Below are 14675 nucleotides of genomic sequence, written 5' to 3' on the forward strand. Positions count from 1 at the left end.
TGTGGTGCAAACCTTCCCTGAGCAGACGTGAAGCAGGTCTAGCTCTCCTCTCATGGTTCTTTCGGAAATGCTCGTGTCTGATCCAGGTGTGCTGCCCCACTCCCCATGGAGGGGCTGTGTGGACCCCAAGACTTTCCTCAGCTGCGATTCTGATTTTCAAATGCATCTGCCCCAAGAGGTCTGGCCTAGGCTTGTGCCCCTGCAGGGTTTCCCAGACCCTGACCACAGCGGCCTTTGTATTTCTCTGAGGTCCTGAAACACTGCCCCCATCATTCCATTTGCTTAGCCTGCTCCTGCTCCCGGTCTGTCTTGCTGCTGAATGGACACCCTCGGGGAGAGCTGTGTGGTCACTGCTGAGTCTCTCCTGAAGGTACTGAACAATCCCCGATCACAGCACAGGAGAGAGTGAAGTCGACCAAACTTTCTGTGCTGTGAACCTTGACTTAGCCACAAGCATGCACCCCCAGCCCTTCCAGGGGAGAACCTGTGCCCCCCAAACACAACTGGCCAGCAAGAAAGAACACCAGGGACATGCCCAGAATCACATGCCTTTTCTCAGATGTGTAAACGTTAGGAGTCTTTACTGCTGGACATGGGGCAGCAACAGCCTCTCCAGTGCACACCCCTGCTAACAGGTGACCATCTCACTTAGTAATCCGAACGTCTGTTTACTCACCACCAGATTCCAGAGCAAAGTCCACCATCCCAGTCTTATCTTGGGAATACAGCTTCAAGGCGTTGTTCACGATGGCACGTGCTTGCTGGACAGACACGAGGACAGACCACCGAACACCAGAACAGGAGAGGAGAGACTTGGGTTTTAGTGCCATAGATGAGGACCAGACACTTACACTAGAGCATTTTCTCAATGGAACCTATGTAGGGGATCCTAGGCATGAGAGAAGTAACTCCACACTCCAGTCCTGTACCTAACTGCCAAGGCCATAGGATGGAGATGGGACGGCATGAGGTCTCTTCCCCCAGGGTTCAGTCATGGCCGCCATCAATCTTTGAACCAGAAAAATCCCCCAGACGCCATAAAACACGAATAAAGGAAAGATGAGACTTCAAGCCTGGAACACAGGAAATTCTGGGAATTTAGGTATTACTGAGTGACATGGTTTGGCTGTGTCCCTGACCAAGTCTCACCTTGAATTGCAGCTCCCCTAATTCCCATGCTGTGGTGGGGACTGGGTGGGAGGAACCGAGTCATGGCCTTGAATTGCAGCTCCCATAATTCCCACATTGTGGTGGGGACTAGATGGGGGAACCAAGTCATGGCCTTGAATTGCAGCTCCCGTAATTCCCACGCTGTGGTAGGGACTGGGTGGGAGGAACCGAGTCATGGCCTTGAATTGCAGCTCCCCTAATTCCCATACTGTGGTGGGGACTGGGTGGGGGGAACCAAGTCATGGCCTTGAATTGCAGCTCCCCTAATTCTCACGCTGTGGTAGGGAATGGGTGGGAGGAACCAAGTCATGGCCTTGAATTGCAGCTCCCATGCAATTCTCCACATTGTGTGTCAGGGGATCTAGATGGGGGAACCAAGTCAGTGGCCTTGAATTGCATGCTCCCGTAATTCCTGCACGCTGTGGTAGGGACATGACTTTGCTCCTTGTTCACCTTCCCCCATGATTGTGAGGCTTTCCCAGCCATGTGGAACTGTCACTCATCCTTTCTAAATTGCCCAGTCCTGGGTATGTCTTTATTAGCAGCATGAGAACAGACTAATACACGGAAACATTTTCATGGAACTTCAGAAGGTGTGGCCACCACACAGGCAGATGGGCTCTTTCGGACAAAAAGATTCACAAAGTATAAAGAACTCCCAAGAGGCAGCTCAGTAATGACATCGACAGCAAGAGCTGAAGCTCACCGCACAGGTGCCCCTCCATACACGGCATTGCCCAGGCACATCCCATCTCACTTATGTCAGCTAAGCATACCCCAGCCAGACCACTCTTAAAACAACACATCAACATCCACGCCTCACAGCGAGGTCTTCAGTCTCAGCAGAGAATGGACTGTAAGCATTTCTTGCCGCCGACTCACCGCCTCTGTTATTCCAGACGCCCCCGCCTCGCTCACAGCAGACACCACGACTTCCGAGGCTGGGAGCCGCTTGGTCACGGAAATGTGGTGGGTGACGTTCCTCAGGATCTGCAGCTCCAGGTCTCGCAGCATCGTGTGCAAGTCGCCTCTGCTCACACACTGCGACGAGAACCTCTGTAGCAGCTGTTCCAGAGAGCCGCCTTGCTGATCTTCGGAAAACAGGAGTTTCACCGTTTCTCTGACTTGCACATCCACCTAGTAAAACAGTAGAGAGACACAAATTTACTATTTTAACTAAATCATTTCCATTCTTTGGGTCCATTATCTTAGATATCTCAGAAGTATTATATATCCTCTCGAAATCTAGAATGTCATTGTGACAGTGTTTTCCTTCGTATTAAATTTAAGAACCCCTCCAATAATGCAGGAACACGTTAAAAAGAACAGAAATAGGCGAGCTCGTGGGATGAGGACGACCTGCATCCTAGGAGCTGCAAGATGCGATGGGGCATATCCACACCATCCGGAGGTGCGTGTCCATCCAGCAAGCACCCGCCGGGCACCCTGCAGCTAGGCACACAGGTGCACTGGAGAGGCCCTGCCATCAACAAACTTGGTCTGGTAAGAAAACAGTCATATAAACGAACCTAAATTATAGCTTCATGTATGCTAAATACGCCCCGTGTTATTTCTACGCACACAAACACATATGTAAATACCTTTTTCTTCTTGCTTTATAACAATAGACCGTGAAGGACATGGCAAAGCCTATGGCACGGCCGTTCATCACAGCCACCCTCCCACGCTCCACGTGTGGACACACCTTTCTCTAGCCCACACCCGCTAACAGTGGCACGTGGCTGCTTTCTACCCTCACTTCTCCCCACACTAACTTCGCAGCGCTAACCCTCCTGCCTGTGTGGCCTCTGTACTGGTGCCTTTATTTCTGTAGGATGACTCCCAAGGGCATGGTTGTGCGTTTCAAAGAGTGCACTGGTGAATATCCTAAGATTTTCCCCCCGAGGCCATGGTTGGTGACAGTCCTCCTGGCCAGGGGAAAGCCCGCCGCCTTGGCCAGTGCTGACAGCAGCCGGTGTCCTCGTGGGCCTGTAGACTACAGATGAGAGCCTGCTGTAGTCTGCAAGTCCCATCAGCAGGACTCAGCTCCCTGATGGCACATTGGCTTTTTCTTTTTTTTCTTTTTTTTTTTTGAGACAGAGTCTCACTCTCGCCCAGGCTGGAGTGCAATGGCGTGATCTCGGCTCACTGCAACCTCCGCCTCCCAGGTTCAAGCGATTCTCCTGCCTCGGCCTCCCGAGTAGCTGGGATTACAGACCCGCGCCACCACACCCGGCTAATTTTGTATTTTTAGTAGAGGGTTTCACCAAGTTGGCCAGGCTGGTCTCGAACTCCTGACCTCAGGTGATCCGCCTGCCTAGGCCTCCCAGAGTGCTGGAATTACAGGTGTGAGCCACCGCGCCCAGCCTATTGCACGCTTTCTCTGTCGCCACTGCTTCTCTTCCTACCAATTCTAGGGGCTCTCTGCCCATCAGAGATAATTTTACCACACATATTGCAAATACCTTTACCAATCTACTGTCTGACTTTGACGACTTTTGCCAAATGATTGTGTTTTCATTCTTAAGCAGCTCTAAATGTCTAGATTTTCTCCTCTGCCTAAGGATGATGGACTTGAAGCAATGTCTATGATATGTTTTAACATGAAACAGAGCAAGTAGCAGGTTCAAGGTGGGTCTATTTAATGAAAGGTACACAGCAACAACCCAGCCACAAGTCAGCGCTGGCCCTGGGCTGCACGCACACCAAGGAGACTGGAAAGATGCACGGTGGGTGCTGACAGGCGGTGGTGCGGGAACGGGAAAATCTACAGAGCGCTGAATTAGTTATTTTGAAATATTTAAAAAGTTCACATATAGTCAAAAAAGTTTTTAAAGGAAGTTGAAATTAAACAACTTAGGCCAGGCGTGGTGGGTGGCTAAGGCCTGTAATCCCAGCACTTTGGGAGGCCGAAGCAAATAGATCACTTGGAGTCAGGAATCTTGAGACCAGCCTGACCATCGTGGTGAAACCCCGTCTCTACTGAAAACACAAAAATTAGCTGGGCATAGTGGCACGTGCCACTAGTCCCAGCTACTCGGGAGGCTAAGGTGGGAGAAGAGTTTGAACCCAAGAGGTGGAGGTGGTCTGCAGTGAGCCAAGATCGTGCCACTGCAGTCTAGCCCGCACGCCACAGCAAGACTCGGTCTCAAAAAAAAAAAAAAAAAAAAAAAATTTAAACAACTAATAAACCTAAGTCATCAGGTTTTCTTTTACTCTATTATAAAACAAAAAGTAAACACGCAAGCAGCTCACTCTTTCTTGTAGAGCATCCACTGTCTCACAGCCAGTCTTCATGTGTCGCCAGCTGGACAGCTCTGACTTTAGCTGATCCAGCTCCAGCTGGAGGTGCTCGACCGTGGGCAGGAGCTGCTCACCAACCGCACTGGAATCCAACAGTGAGAATGGGTCACACACAAGCCTCCCAGCCTACACACTTCCCGCACTACACACAGGCTGAGGGGACCCGATCCCACTCCTGGGTGTCCTAACTGTACAGATGTCAACCTGTGCCACACTAACATGGAAACTGAATGCCAGTTTCCAATAAAAATCCCAGAGAGGTCTTCTTCTGCATCAATTTATGTCTGTAACATACAAATATCCACACTGCACAAGGAGGCTACCTACAAAAATGCTGCTAGCGGTGTTTCTCAGTGGCGAGTGAGAGCTCTCTCTGAAAACGATTTAAGCATCTAAAAACTTTACTTCTGGACTGGGCACGGTTGCTCATGCCTATAAGCCCAGCGCTTTGGGAGGCAGAAGCAGACGGATCACTTGAGGCCTTTATAGGTACACATACTTAATGAGATACTAACAATTCATATCTCAAAAAGCTCATTCCCGGATCAACACTTTAGGACTGACATATTACCGTATTAAAGCAACTTTTTATTGAAATAAAAGCTTTGGAAGAAGAGAAAACTGCTTCAGCTCTCACACCTGTCCTCACAGAGGAGGAACATGGGGCACAGGGGAGGACGGACCCTCCTGAGTGCAGACGCGGGGACCTTGGGAAACCACAACCAAGCCAAGGCTGCCCAATCTAGAAGCGGGGAGGGCTGTGGGGGTATGAGCTGTGTGTATAAAACTAAGGAAGACAGACAAAGCTGCTGTGTTGGGAACACCTGTGAGAGGGAGGCACTCCACTTAAGCAGGCTTCAGGTAAATCAGTAGTTGTGTGGAAGAAAGCCGCCTGGAGTCCTCGAGGAGCAAAACGCCAGCATCCCCAGGAAGCGCAGAGGGACCCGGATGTGCCATGAATTCCAAGGGCAGCAGGGCCAACAGCCACGCAGAGAGGCCCACCGTGACATGCCCAGCACAAATCGGGTGGTTCTGGAAGCAGGTGTCCTGCCCACCAGGGGCTGCCCTCCAGGAGCAACAGCAGGGATGAGGCTGAGCTGTAACCCCACCCACCTAGATGCCAACGGTGCCAGCGCAGGCCCGGCGCAGAGCCCACCATGACACCCACTATGGCATGGGCTGCAAGATGGGCCTCGACCTACTCCCTGAGGGTGGCCCTGCAAGCACACAGGAGACGAAGTTACAGCAGGGGCAAGGGCAGCACCTTTGACACGGAGGTCCATGCCACACAGAAGGGGATGTGGCAAGTCCCTCAGGACCCGTTTGTCCTCACGCAGCCCAGCAGGAGTGTCTGTCAGCACAAACCTCAGGGCCTTCAGGTGACCCACGGTGGAGGCCGGCCCCGTGTCCCCTCGTTCATCACTCTGCTGCCACTCCACATAACACACACACACACACACACACACACACACACACGACAAAAGTGAGTGTTTTCCAAATCCTCCTACCTGACTGTTTTTTGCTTGGTCTGTTCTAGTTCCTTCTGGATGGCCTAAAAAATACAAGAAATAATCTACTGAAATACTTAAGTTATATATTAACTTTTCATAAATCCATATACTTAAAACTCCATTGATTTCTCTGAAACACCCCCTTTAATTCAAAGTCCAGATCCGCCTGTGGGTGGCAGGCAGGAAGTGTTCATTGTACATTTGAAAGTAACCTTCATCAAGTGTGTGCAGAAAGGAGCACAAATCACACGGGGACGGCCTGGCGGGCTCAGAACATGCAGCTCCCGTAACCAGCACCCAGGCTGGGAGTCAGCTCCCTGTCACACCTCCAGAGTGTGTTCTAAACGTGAAGGACAGGGACACGGCAGAGGCACACATGAAGCTGAGCCATGCTGGCCTGTGCCATCCACGCGACCTGACAGCAGCACCATGCTGAGCGCCGGCGTCAGCCCCAAGTCTCACTCCACGGAGGTCTCCACAGCCTGGCCCAGGGCAGGCGGACATAGGAGGCGGCACCCTGCAGACCCTCGCGAGCGGACACAGGAGGCGGCACCCCGCAGACCTTCACGAGTGGACACAGGAGGCGGCGCCCCGCAGACCCTCGCAGGCGGGTACATTCTCCCCTCTGCCTGCTCCTCTCAGCCCTCCTCTCCCTCCCAGGTAAACCCGCCTGATCTCACAGGTTCCATAATCCATGAGCGGGTCCCAAGATTCCCAAAAGGGTGTGCTAAAGACAACCCTTAGGCTCACCACGTTTCTCAATGTAGTTCAATACACACATGCACATGTGACACGCCAGGCTCTGTGTCAAGCACCAGAGACACAAAGAGCCGGAACCTGAGCCCCACCCTAACTCCCAAGGGCTGAGGGCAGCGCAGAGGCCCGGCCCCTTCCCTGGCATTCTCAGCAACTAATGGTCCCAGCCTTCCCACCCAAAGCTAGTGCTGTCTGTCAAAAGGTTCAGGTCCTTTATCTCCCCTCTAAAGACACTGCAAGGGGGTGTGTGGCAGCGAGGAAGCACCCTGGAGCCGGAAAAAGCTGGATGGGAACCCAGAGGCCGCCTGGAATTGGCAGAGCCACCTCCTGGCATGTGCAGCCCTACTCTGTGCCGAGACACAGGGATGAGTGAGTTACACGCCCGATTAAATGTTAGAGTCCCAGAGCCGCTGCCACACCAGACAGAGAACAAGTGTTTCTTTCCACTTTACACAAAACAACAGCAAATAGCCTAAAAAGAGGAACATGAAATGACCCAGGGGCTTTAAAATATGAGCCATAGTTGATTTTCTTTTTATTTTAAAAAAGCATAAGGTGAAAAATAAATACCTCAGATTTTTCTCTCAGTTTTCCCAGAATATCTTCCAAGTGTGAGATGCGCACTTCATGTTCTTGGTGAAAAGCCATAAAGTCAGTCTTAGGAAAGAAAAGGGGTGAACAAATGATGGAGAAAGCTAAGCAACAAAAACCTGGCAAGTTAGGCCAAGGCGTTTCTACACAGAATGTCGACAATCAGAGAATCTGCGGTTGCAATGTGGCACAGACCCTAAAGGAATAATCCGCTTAATAACAACATCCTCATCTTCATCCCTAACTCCAGAGATCTTTATTTATATATTTATTTATTTTGCGGCTGCACTCCAGCCTGAACCACGGGTCCCCTCTGTGGTTCATTGCAACCTCCACCTCCTGGGCTCAGATGACCCTCCCACCTCGGCCTACTGAGTAGCTGGGACCACAGGCCTGAGCCCAGTGCACTGACACAGCAAACCCCGTGAGGGCCTGATGCCCACCTCGGGCCACGGTGGGCCGTGCTGCAGCTGTGCTGTCCAGCATGGCAGCACCAGTCACTCGTGGCTACTGGGCACCTGAAATGGGGCCATGCAAGTGAGAACCTGCCATTTAAAGTTCAATGTGGTGTTGACTGACAAAAATGTAACAACCATATGCTAGTAGTGGTGTCCTCCACTAGGCAGTGCAGATGCAAACATGAGCTAGAGGCTCCGGGAAGCAGGTACCAGGCTCTGCCCGCTGCCAGGTGGCTGAGCGTTTAACACTGCGTGCACCGCTTCTGAGGGAAGCCCTGCTCTGCGTTCCAATCACTGCCATGATCACACCCAGACAGGCACGTGCTGGAAGACAGCTTAAGAATGGGCTCAATCTGTACTAAAATGAGCTCAGGCCACATACAATTTAGTTTTCACTAAACTGTTCTGAAAAGCTGTCGACTATTTTCTTTACAAGAGAGGGCATCCTCTGAAGCAGAGGTTCCTGGGCCCCCCCACGCAATCCCTGCAGTGGGCGGGAGCATCTCAGGCTGCCTCCGAGGCGAAGTGCGTCTGGGGCCCACGTGAGACAGTATGTGTCCATCTCAGTGGTTGTCCTGTCTACAGGGACACTCAGTGGCCGTCCCGTCTGCAGGGACAGAGCGCCATGACCTGTCACCAAGAGGGCAATCTGGAGAACAGGACAGTAAAGGCCACGGTTCTCCACGACCGCCAGACTTCCCGCTTGGGGTTATCACACATCTCCTGCCCACCACTTCCACGCGTGCTATGGAAGCCACACCTCCTGGTCATCAGCAGACGATGGGAAACCCACTCCTTCCCTGGCACACTGCTCTCAACAACTAAGAACAGAAAGTGCAACCCCTTGTCACAACGACACCTCTCCCATCCCCTCTGTCGCCCAAAGAGAGAGAACACGGCACCCAGAAGCGCGCTGGTGTCACTGTGGAGCCCGGTAGCCCGGCAGCACTCACCTCCTTCAGGGGCTGTCCCACAGCATCTCTGACCGATGTTGATGGCCCGGCAGCGCCATTGTCCATCTGGTCCACCCGAGCCTGCAGCTTCTGAAGCAAAGTGGTCAGCTCTCGGAGATTCTCGCCATGGTGGTGGCACTGTCCAGACAGGGAGGTCACCTGCTGCTCCATGCCACTCATCCAATGCCATGGAAAAGCCTCGTTGTCACCCTGAAATGGTAAGAGAGGAATGAAACCAGGTAATCAAGTCACCATGAGCAGAGTCAGTCAAAACCTCCAAACAGTGTCCTACAGCAAGACGCCAGCTCTGGGGTGCACAGCACACAAATGGAGGAATCCACAGAAACCTGGAGTATCAGGTTCGATCCTTACGTGCCTGACTATGGGTGGTTCTCATTTGCTTCTCTATACTTTCCGTACTTTGCACAGTAATGAATACTATAATGTTTTTTACATTAAAACTAACTGAATCATGAGAGTACTTTAAATGTGCATTTGAACTCTTAGAACACTTAAGGAGCTCCAAAGACTTGCTTATCGGCCGGGCGCGGTGGCTCAAGCCTGTAATCCCAGCACTTTGGGAGGCCGAGACGGGCGCCTGTAGTCACGAGGTACTAGGAGAGTCTGAGACCGGAGAATGGCGTGAACCCGGGAGGCGGAGCTTGCAGTGAGCTGAGATCCGGCCACTGCACTCCAGCCTGGGCGACAGAGCGAGACTCCGTCTCAAAAAAAAAAAAAAAAAAAAGACTTGCTTATCTGACATTTAAAAATATTTCCTACAACAGGGCACCTGACTGCAGTGCCTGGCTTACAGCAGTGTGGACGCGTCCCTGAAGACCTCACATGTGCGGTGCCAACTGACAGGCCCTTCTACCCTCTTACCTGCAGAGGCTGGTTCAGGCGAGAAGTCGCGGGTTTAAATACATCCTGGGGGTCATCCACCCGCTGTGTTCTATGAGTGCTTGCCCAGTTCAACACAGGCAGGAACGAAAAGAAATTGCCCTGGCCCCGTAAGGAGAGACCTGCTAAAAGAGAATAACCACCACACGCACACAGGTACACCACGTTTCTCAAAACATGGACTTACACGCTCTTTTTTTTCCACTAAGTTACATGTATGTGTATTGCTTAGCCCCTGGATTGACTTACCGAGTAAAAGGAGGAGTGGGACGAGCAAGACTAAAAGCTTGCAGATGTTTCGAAGGCACCTGGGGGTAAAAATGAAAACCTTTGATTTGGAAAAAATGAAAGTCAGCATTCACCAATCTGCTTTCCCTCTCTAGATAATTTTGTGCAAAATCCATCCCCCAGTGTTAGAAAAGCAGTTACGGTTTTATCTACAAGGCTTGTGACGCCTACAGGAGAACCTTAGTGTACAACGGCGTCCTCGAGACCTATGGTACCAACTCTCTGGTGCTGTGGGGACGGCCTGAGCTGCCCTGAGTCTCTGCCCCTTCAGGTCACCAGTCTCCCGAGGTGACTGGCGCCACTGGGCACTGCAGCAGGGGAGGAGCCTGGACCTGGGTCCCCACCCTGCCCAGGCCCTTCCAGCTGCCTCACCTCTGCACACTTGTTTTCCTTAATGATATCTGCCTTTCTTATCTCACAGGTTGGTTTGAAAAATAAGAATATAAAGGCACTTTTGTAAAATATACAAACACTATGTGAACATAAGCGAAATCCTTATAAAATAACAAATCAAATGAGAGCCTGTGAATGGCACAAAATTGGTTCTTTAAAGCACCAAGCTGACATGATATCCATTTCCTTACCTGGTAAGAAGAAACACATTCAGCCAAGAAATCAAAGTAACAAACTGGTACCATCCAATCCCCAGCCACCAGAACACTCCGGAGGCTGCCTTTCCTACAAGAGAAAACACCAAACGTTCTAAGGAAATGTTCTCAGGAAAACCAAGCTCCTAAATGGACTGTTTCTGTGAAGGCCAAGCAAGAAGCACATGAAGATGAAGCTGGAGGTGAAGAAGTTCCATGATGCTAGTTGCCACGCGAGGCAGTAATGTGCCATGCTGATGAATACATAGGACAGCATGCAGGAGAGGCGAGGCAGTAACGTGATGAACACGCAGGACAGGATGCAGGAGGCGAGGCAGTAACGTATCACGCTGATGAACACGCAGGACAGGATGCAGGAGAGCAAGCCCCAGATCCATGCATTCTGTGCCCTGCATCGGGCACTCAAGCAGCCGGACTCACCCCAGACCCAACCCCAGAGAAACCAAGGGCGCTCATGCAGCAAGTAGAGTCAGTTAACACTGCTACATCATGAGGAACGAGACACGTTACGCCAAGGGTCAAAGCATGAGAGCCTACATGAGATTTTTACTTGGTTAGGTAAATCATCGAGTGCAGGTGCTTAGCTGCCAGAAGCTCTGGAGAGAACGCAACACAGAAACCCAAAATAGCCACCTGGAGCAACCACGGCCAGCCACAGGGCCGACCACGCCGTCCTAGACACAGCCTGGCCTGCAGCTCCGATCCTGCGCAGAGTCTGCAGCAAGAAGTAACCTGCGCAGAGAAGACGTGTAAGGCCGCAGACAGACGCCAGAGACCAGCCTCCGCACTGACGGCACCGCGGGGACGCCCACACCACACACTTCACCAGAGCCCACGTCGGTGGGTCGAGTCTCCTCAAAAAATACGAAAACCAAGTAACTCTTGTAAGTGTTGGCAATACCACACTGACATTACCATAGGAAAAGCTCAGTTCTATATTTAATAGTTTTCACTCACTTCTGCCTGCAGATACTTCAGATGTAAAATGCAGATATCCCCTACGAAACCCCGGGGGCAGCGGTTGGAAGCCACCCTATAAATATTGGCCATTGGTGCCAGCACAGTTTATATTGGAAAGATAGTACCATATTTTAAAGCAGATTGAAATTCCATAGACCCCTGCAGTTCATATGCTCTAGGTGAGAAAATAATTACTCAAAGACCAAAATTCACATTATTCTAAAGGCTAATATTTTCCAGTGAAAAAGTGTTTCAGAAGGGTAACACGGCACTACCGGATGATGGAATGCACCACAATCAACTTAGTATCAAACCTCACATTACAAAAAGCAGGAAACTGCTCATGAAATCCGTTTTGTTCCAGTTTTTTTTTTTTTTTTTTAAGAGACAGGGTTTTGCTATGTTGGCCAGGCTGGTCTTGAACTCCCGGCCTCAAGTGATCCACCCGCCTCGGCCTCCCAAAGTAAGTTTTGTTCCAGATCTCATGGTGGGTGGTTCTCTCCTCACACTGACTTAACATCTGTATGTTAATTCCTGCAACTATGTAATTACAACATGGTTGGCATGCAAAGAAGTATGGCTTATGAGAATTTAACAGAAAAATCAATTGCTTTACGTTTATTAATTAGCAGATGAGACAATTATTTTTGAAACTTTTTTTTTAAGATGCCAAAAAAAGGGTGTCTCTCTGCCAAGAAAGTTTTGAGCATAGACTGGAAACAAGTAATGTGCTCATGTAAGCTTTGGGGCACAGACAGCTACCACTAAAGCGGCACAGGGCAGAGGTGCAGCCGTGGCGAGCCCCAGTTCCAGTTCCCACACAGCGGGGTGAGCAGGGACTCACCTTTTCTCAACTTTCAATCTCACCGCAAATACATTCCTTTTCAAATGTTTAACTCATCCTAAATAAATGTACAAGGAGGCCAGGTGCGGTGGTTCACACCTGTAATCCCAGAACTTTGGGAGGCCGAGGCAGGTCGATCACCTGAGGTCAGGAGTTCAAGACCAGACTGACCAACATAACGAAATCCTGTCTCTACTAAAAACACAAAAAGAATCCTTCACTCAGGAGGCTGTGGCAGAATTGTCTGAACTCAGGAGGCGGAGGCTGCAGTGAGCCGAGACTGCACCACTGCACTCCAGCCTGGGCGACAGACTGAGACTCCATCTCCAAAAAATCAATTCACAAGGAATCTTTTCGAGAGAGATTCACCCTGTTTTAAACCAAAGTTAATACTATTCTTGTCAGTTTTTACAGCAAGACTTTAAAGCACTTGAATTCCAAGCACAAACCACACAAGGCGCAAATAGCGTGGTGACGGGGCAGGATGAGATGGAGACGGGGCGAGAGACAACCTGCACACGCCCAGATGTGCCGGAGGGTCCCGGCCCGCCTGGGCGGCCGTGGCGACTGCAAGTGGACAGCTGTGTACGCGTCGAGGTGCCTCTTGCCCTTACAGTCGTCGCCTGTGGGTGACAAGCAGTGAATGTGGCGGATTCACAAGCAAACTCTGTCCATCTCAGCTGTGCATGGTAACGGCAGTCTGAAAAACTAGGAAACTCAATTACACACAAGACAGTTAACAATCAAAGCAAATGCAATCTGGTGGCTATGAGCTTCTGTGATGGGGGCTTAAGCAGCAGCTCCACCAGCCCGTCGTCATCAGTGAGGACCACCATGTCACACGGGCCGCTCATTCTCTGCTAGTGCCCAACGTGACGGCGTGTGGGGCCAACTCCACGACCGACGCTCACAGGAAAACGAAGCCATACTTACATAGCACTTCCCCATTTACACTGAGGTGGCCATCCTCTCTGAGAACCTCTCTCACATTCATTCTCCCACAGTAACTGGCATGAGCTGCAACACACGCAAAAGAGGCTTAGAGAACTCACAACGCCGAGCTCGAGTGCTCCTCGCACCCTGATGAAGTCACCATGATCAGAGAATGTGCTAGGCTAGCCACTTCCACAGAGCTCACGCAGCAGATGGCTCCTACCACGCCGGTGACAGGGCCCGGGCCACGAGAAGAGACGGGAAAGACCCCCCACCCCCTGGCTGAATCCCGCGCGCAGTCCAAACAATACAAACATCAGCTTAAAATCGTTCTGGGCCGGGCGCAGCAGCTCACGCCTATAATCCCAGCACGTGGGAGGCTGAGGTGGGCGGATCACAAGGTCAGGAGTTCAAGACCATCTTGGTTAATATGGTGAAACCCATCTCTACTAAAAACACAAAAAATTAGCCGGGAGTGGTGGCGGGCGCCTGTAGTCCCAGCTACTCGGGAGACTGAGGCAGGAGAATCGCTTGAACCCAGGAGGCGGAGGTTGCAGTGAGCTGAGATCGCGCCATTGCATTCCAGCCTGGGCAACAAGAGTGAAACTCCGTCTCAAAAAAAAAAAAATTCTCAAAAAATAGGTTCTAAATACCACTCAGGTAAAGTTTTTGCTTTAAAAAGGTAATAAAAATCAAAAGTTGAGCACATTAACTTTTCATTTAAGAAATAACCTTAAAGATGTTTCAACACTGATCAGCTCTGAGAGAACCGAACTACACACAGAACAAAGGAAAAGTTCCACAAGCTCCCAGAGATGCAAGATCCAGAGGGGGAAGCCAGGAGAGGGCCAGCACCAAGACTGCAGGAGGAGGCAGTGAGGGAGGCGCCCGGCGAGGAAAAGCACAGTGCTTTCTCCACCGCGAAAGCGATTGGTGGAAGAAGGAGGGAAAAAATATTTAAATACCTTTTGATTCATGGCTTTTTGACTTAAAGCTTTCGGATTCACAATCTTTTGATTCATAAATTTTCAATTTGTAATTTTCTGATTCATAATTGAGCTTCATTAAAACCACTTGAAAAAGTTGAACTAAAAATGATGAAAAAGATGACGCAGTGTATCTGGCCAGCCACAAAATCCTATTCACGTAGAAAGACGCACCGCCTATTAAAAAACCATGAACATGCGTTATTTCTTCCCATAAAGCCAACATCTACTTCCTGATAAGTCAAGTAGCCAAATTACTCATTTCAGGCACTTTTAGAATGGACACCAAAGATAATCACTTGGGGAACAGCCCAGCTGGTGGTGGACAGGGGACTCTGGAGAGGGGCTGCGGGGTAACCCCCGGGGGACCCCGGAGAGGGGGCTGCAGGGTAACCCCTGGGGAAGGCCGCCAGC

General features: G+C 50.7%; 1 protein-coding gene across 25 annotated transcripts in view; it reads right to left on the bottom strand.

The window, feature by feature from the left end:
* The window catches only part of SUN1 (Sad1 and UNC84 domain containing 1), a 57905-nt gene that overhangs the window by 12140 nt on the left and 31090 nt on the right, over nucleotides 1-14675 (bottom strand). For 6 of the 25 annotated variants that reach the window (XM_009202458.4, XM_009202456.3, XM_021935586.2 and 3 more), the window contains 13 exons: nucleotides 14241-14438; nucleotides 13276-13359; nucleotides 12855-12965; nucleotides 11172-11270; nucleotides 10515-10608; nucleotides 9892-9950; nucleotides 9625-9767; nucleotides 8743-8952; nucleotides 7311-7397; nucleotides 5982-6025; nucleotides 4426-4555; nucleotides 2053-2307; nucleotides 677-761 (listed from right to left, as the gene is read on the bottom strand). In XM_009202458.4, coding sequence (XP_009200722.2) covers nucleotides 677-761; nucleotides 2053-2307; nucleotides 4426-4555; nucleotides 5982-6025; nucleotides 7311-7397; nucleotides 8743-8952; nucleotides 9625-9767; nucleotides 9892-9950; nucleotides 10515-10608; nucleotides 11172-11270; nucleotides 12855-12965; nucleotides 13276-13359; nucleotides 14241-14438 — 1599 coding nt within the window. The remainder of the gene's footprint in view (nucleotides 1-676; nucleotides 762-2052; nucleotides 2308-4425; nucleotides 4556-5981; nucleotides 6026-7310; nucleotides 7398-8742; nucleotides 8953-9624; nucleotides 9768-9891; nucleotides 9951-10514; nucleotides 10609-11171; nucleotides 11271-12854; nucleotides 12966-13275; nucleotides 13360-14240; nucleotides 14439-14675) is intronic. The other 19 variants (XM_031665649.1, XM_009202457.4, XM_031665653.1 and 16 more) reach the window with 11 other exon arrangements.

This window comes from Papio anubis, chromosome 4, assembly GCF_008728515.1.
Source record: "Papio anubis isolate 15944 chromosome 4, Panubis1.0, whole genome shotgun sequence".
NCBI classification, from domain to species: Eukaryota; Metazoa; Chordata; class Mammalia; order Primates; family Cercopithecidae; genus Papio; species Papio anubis.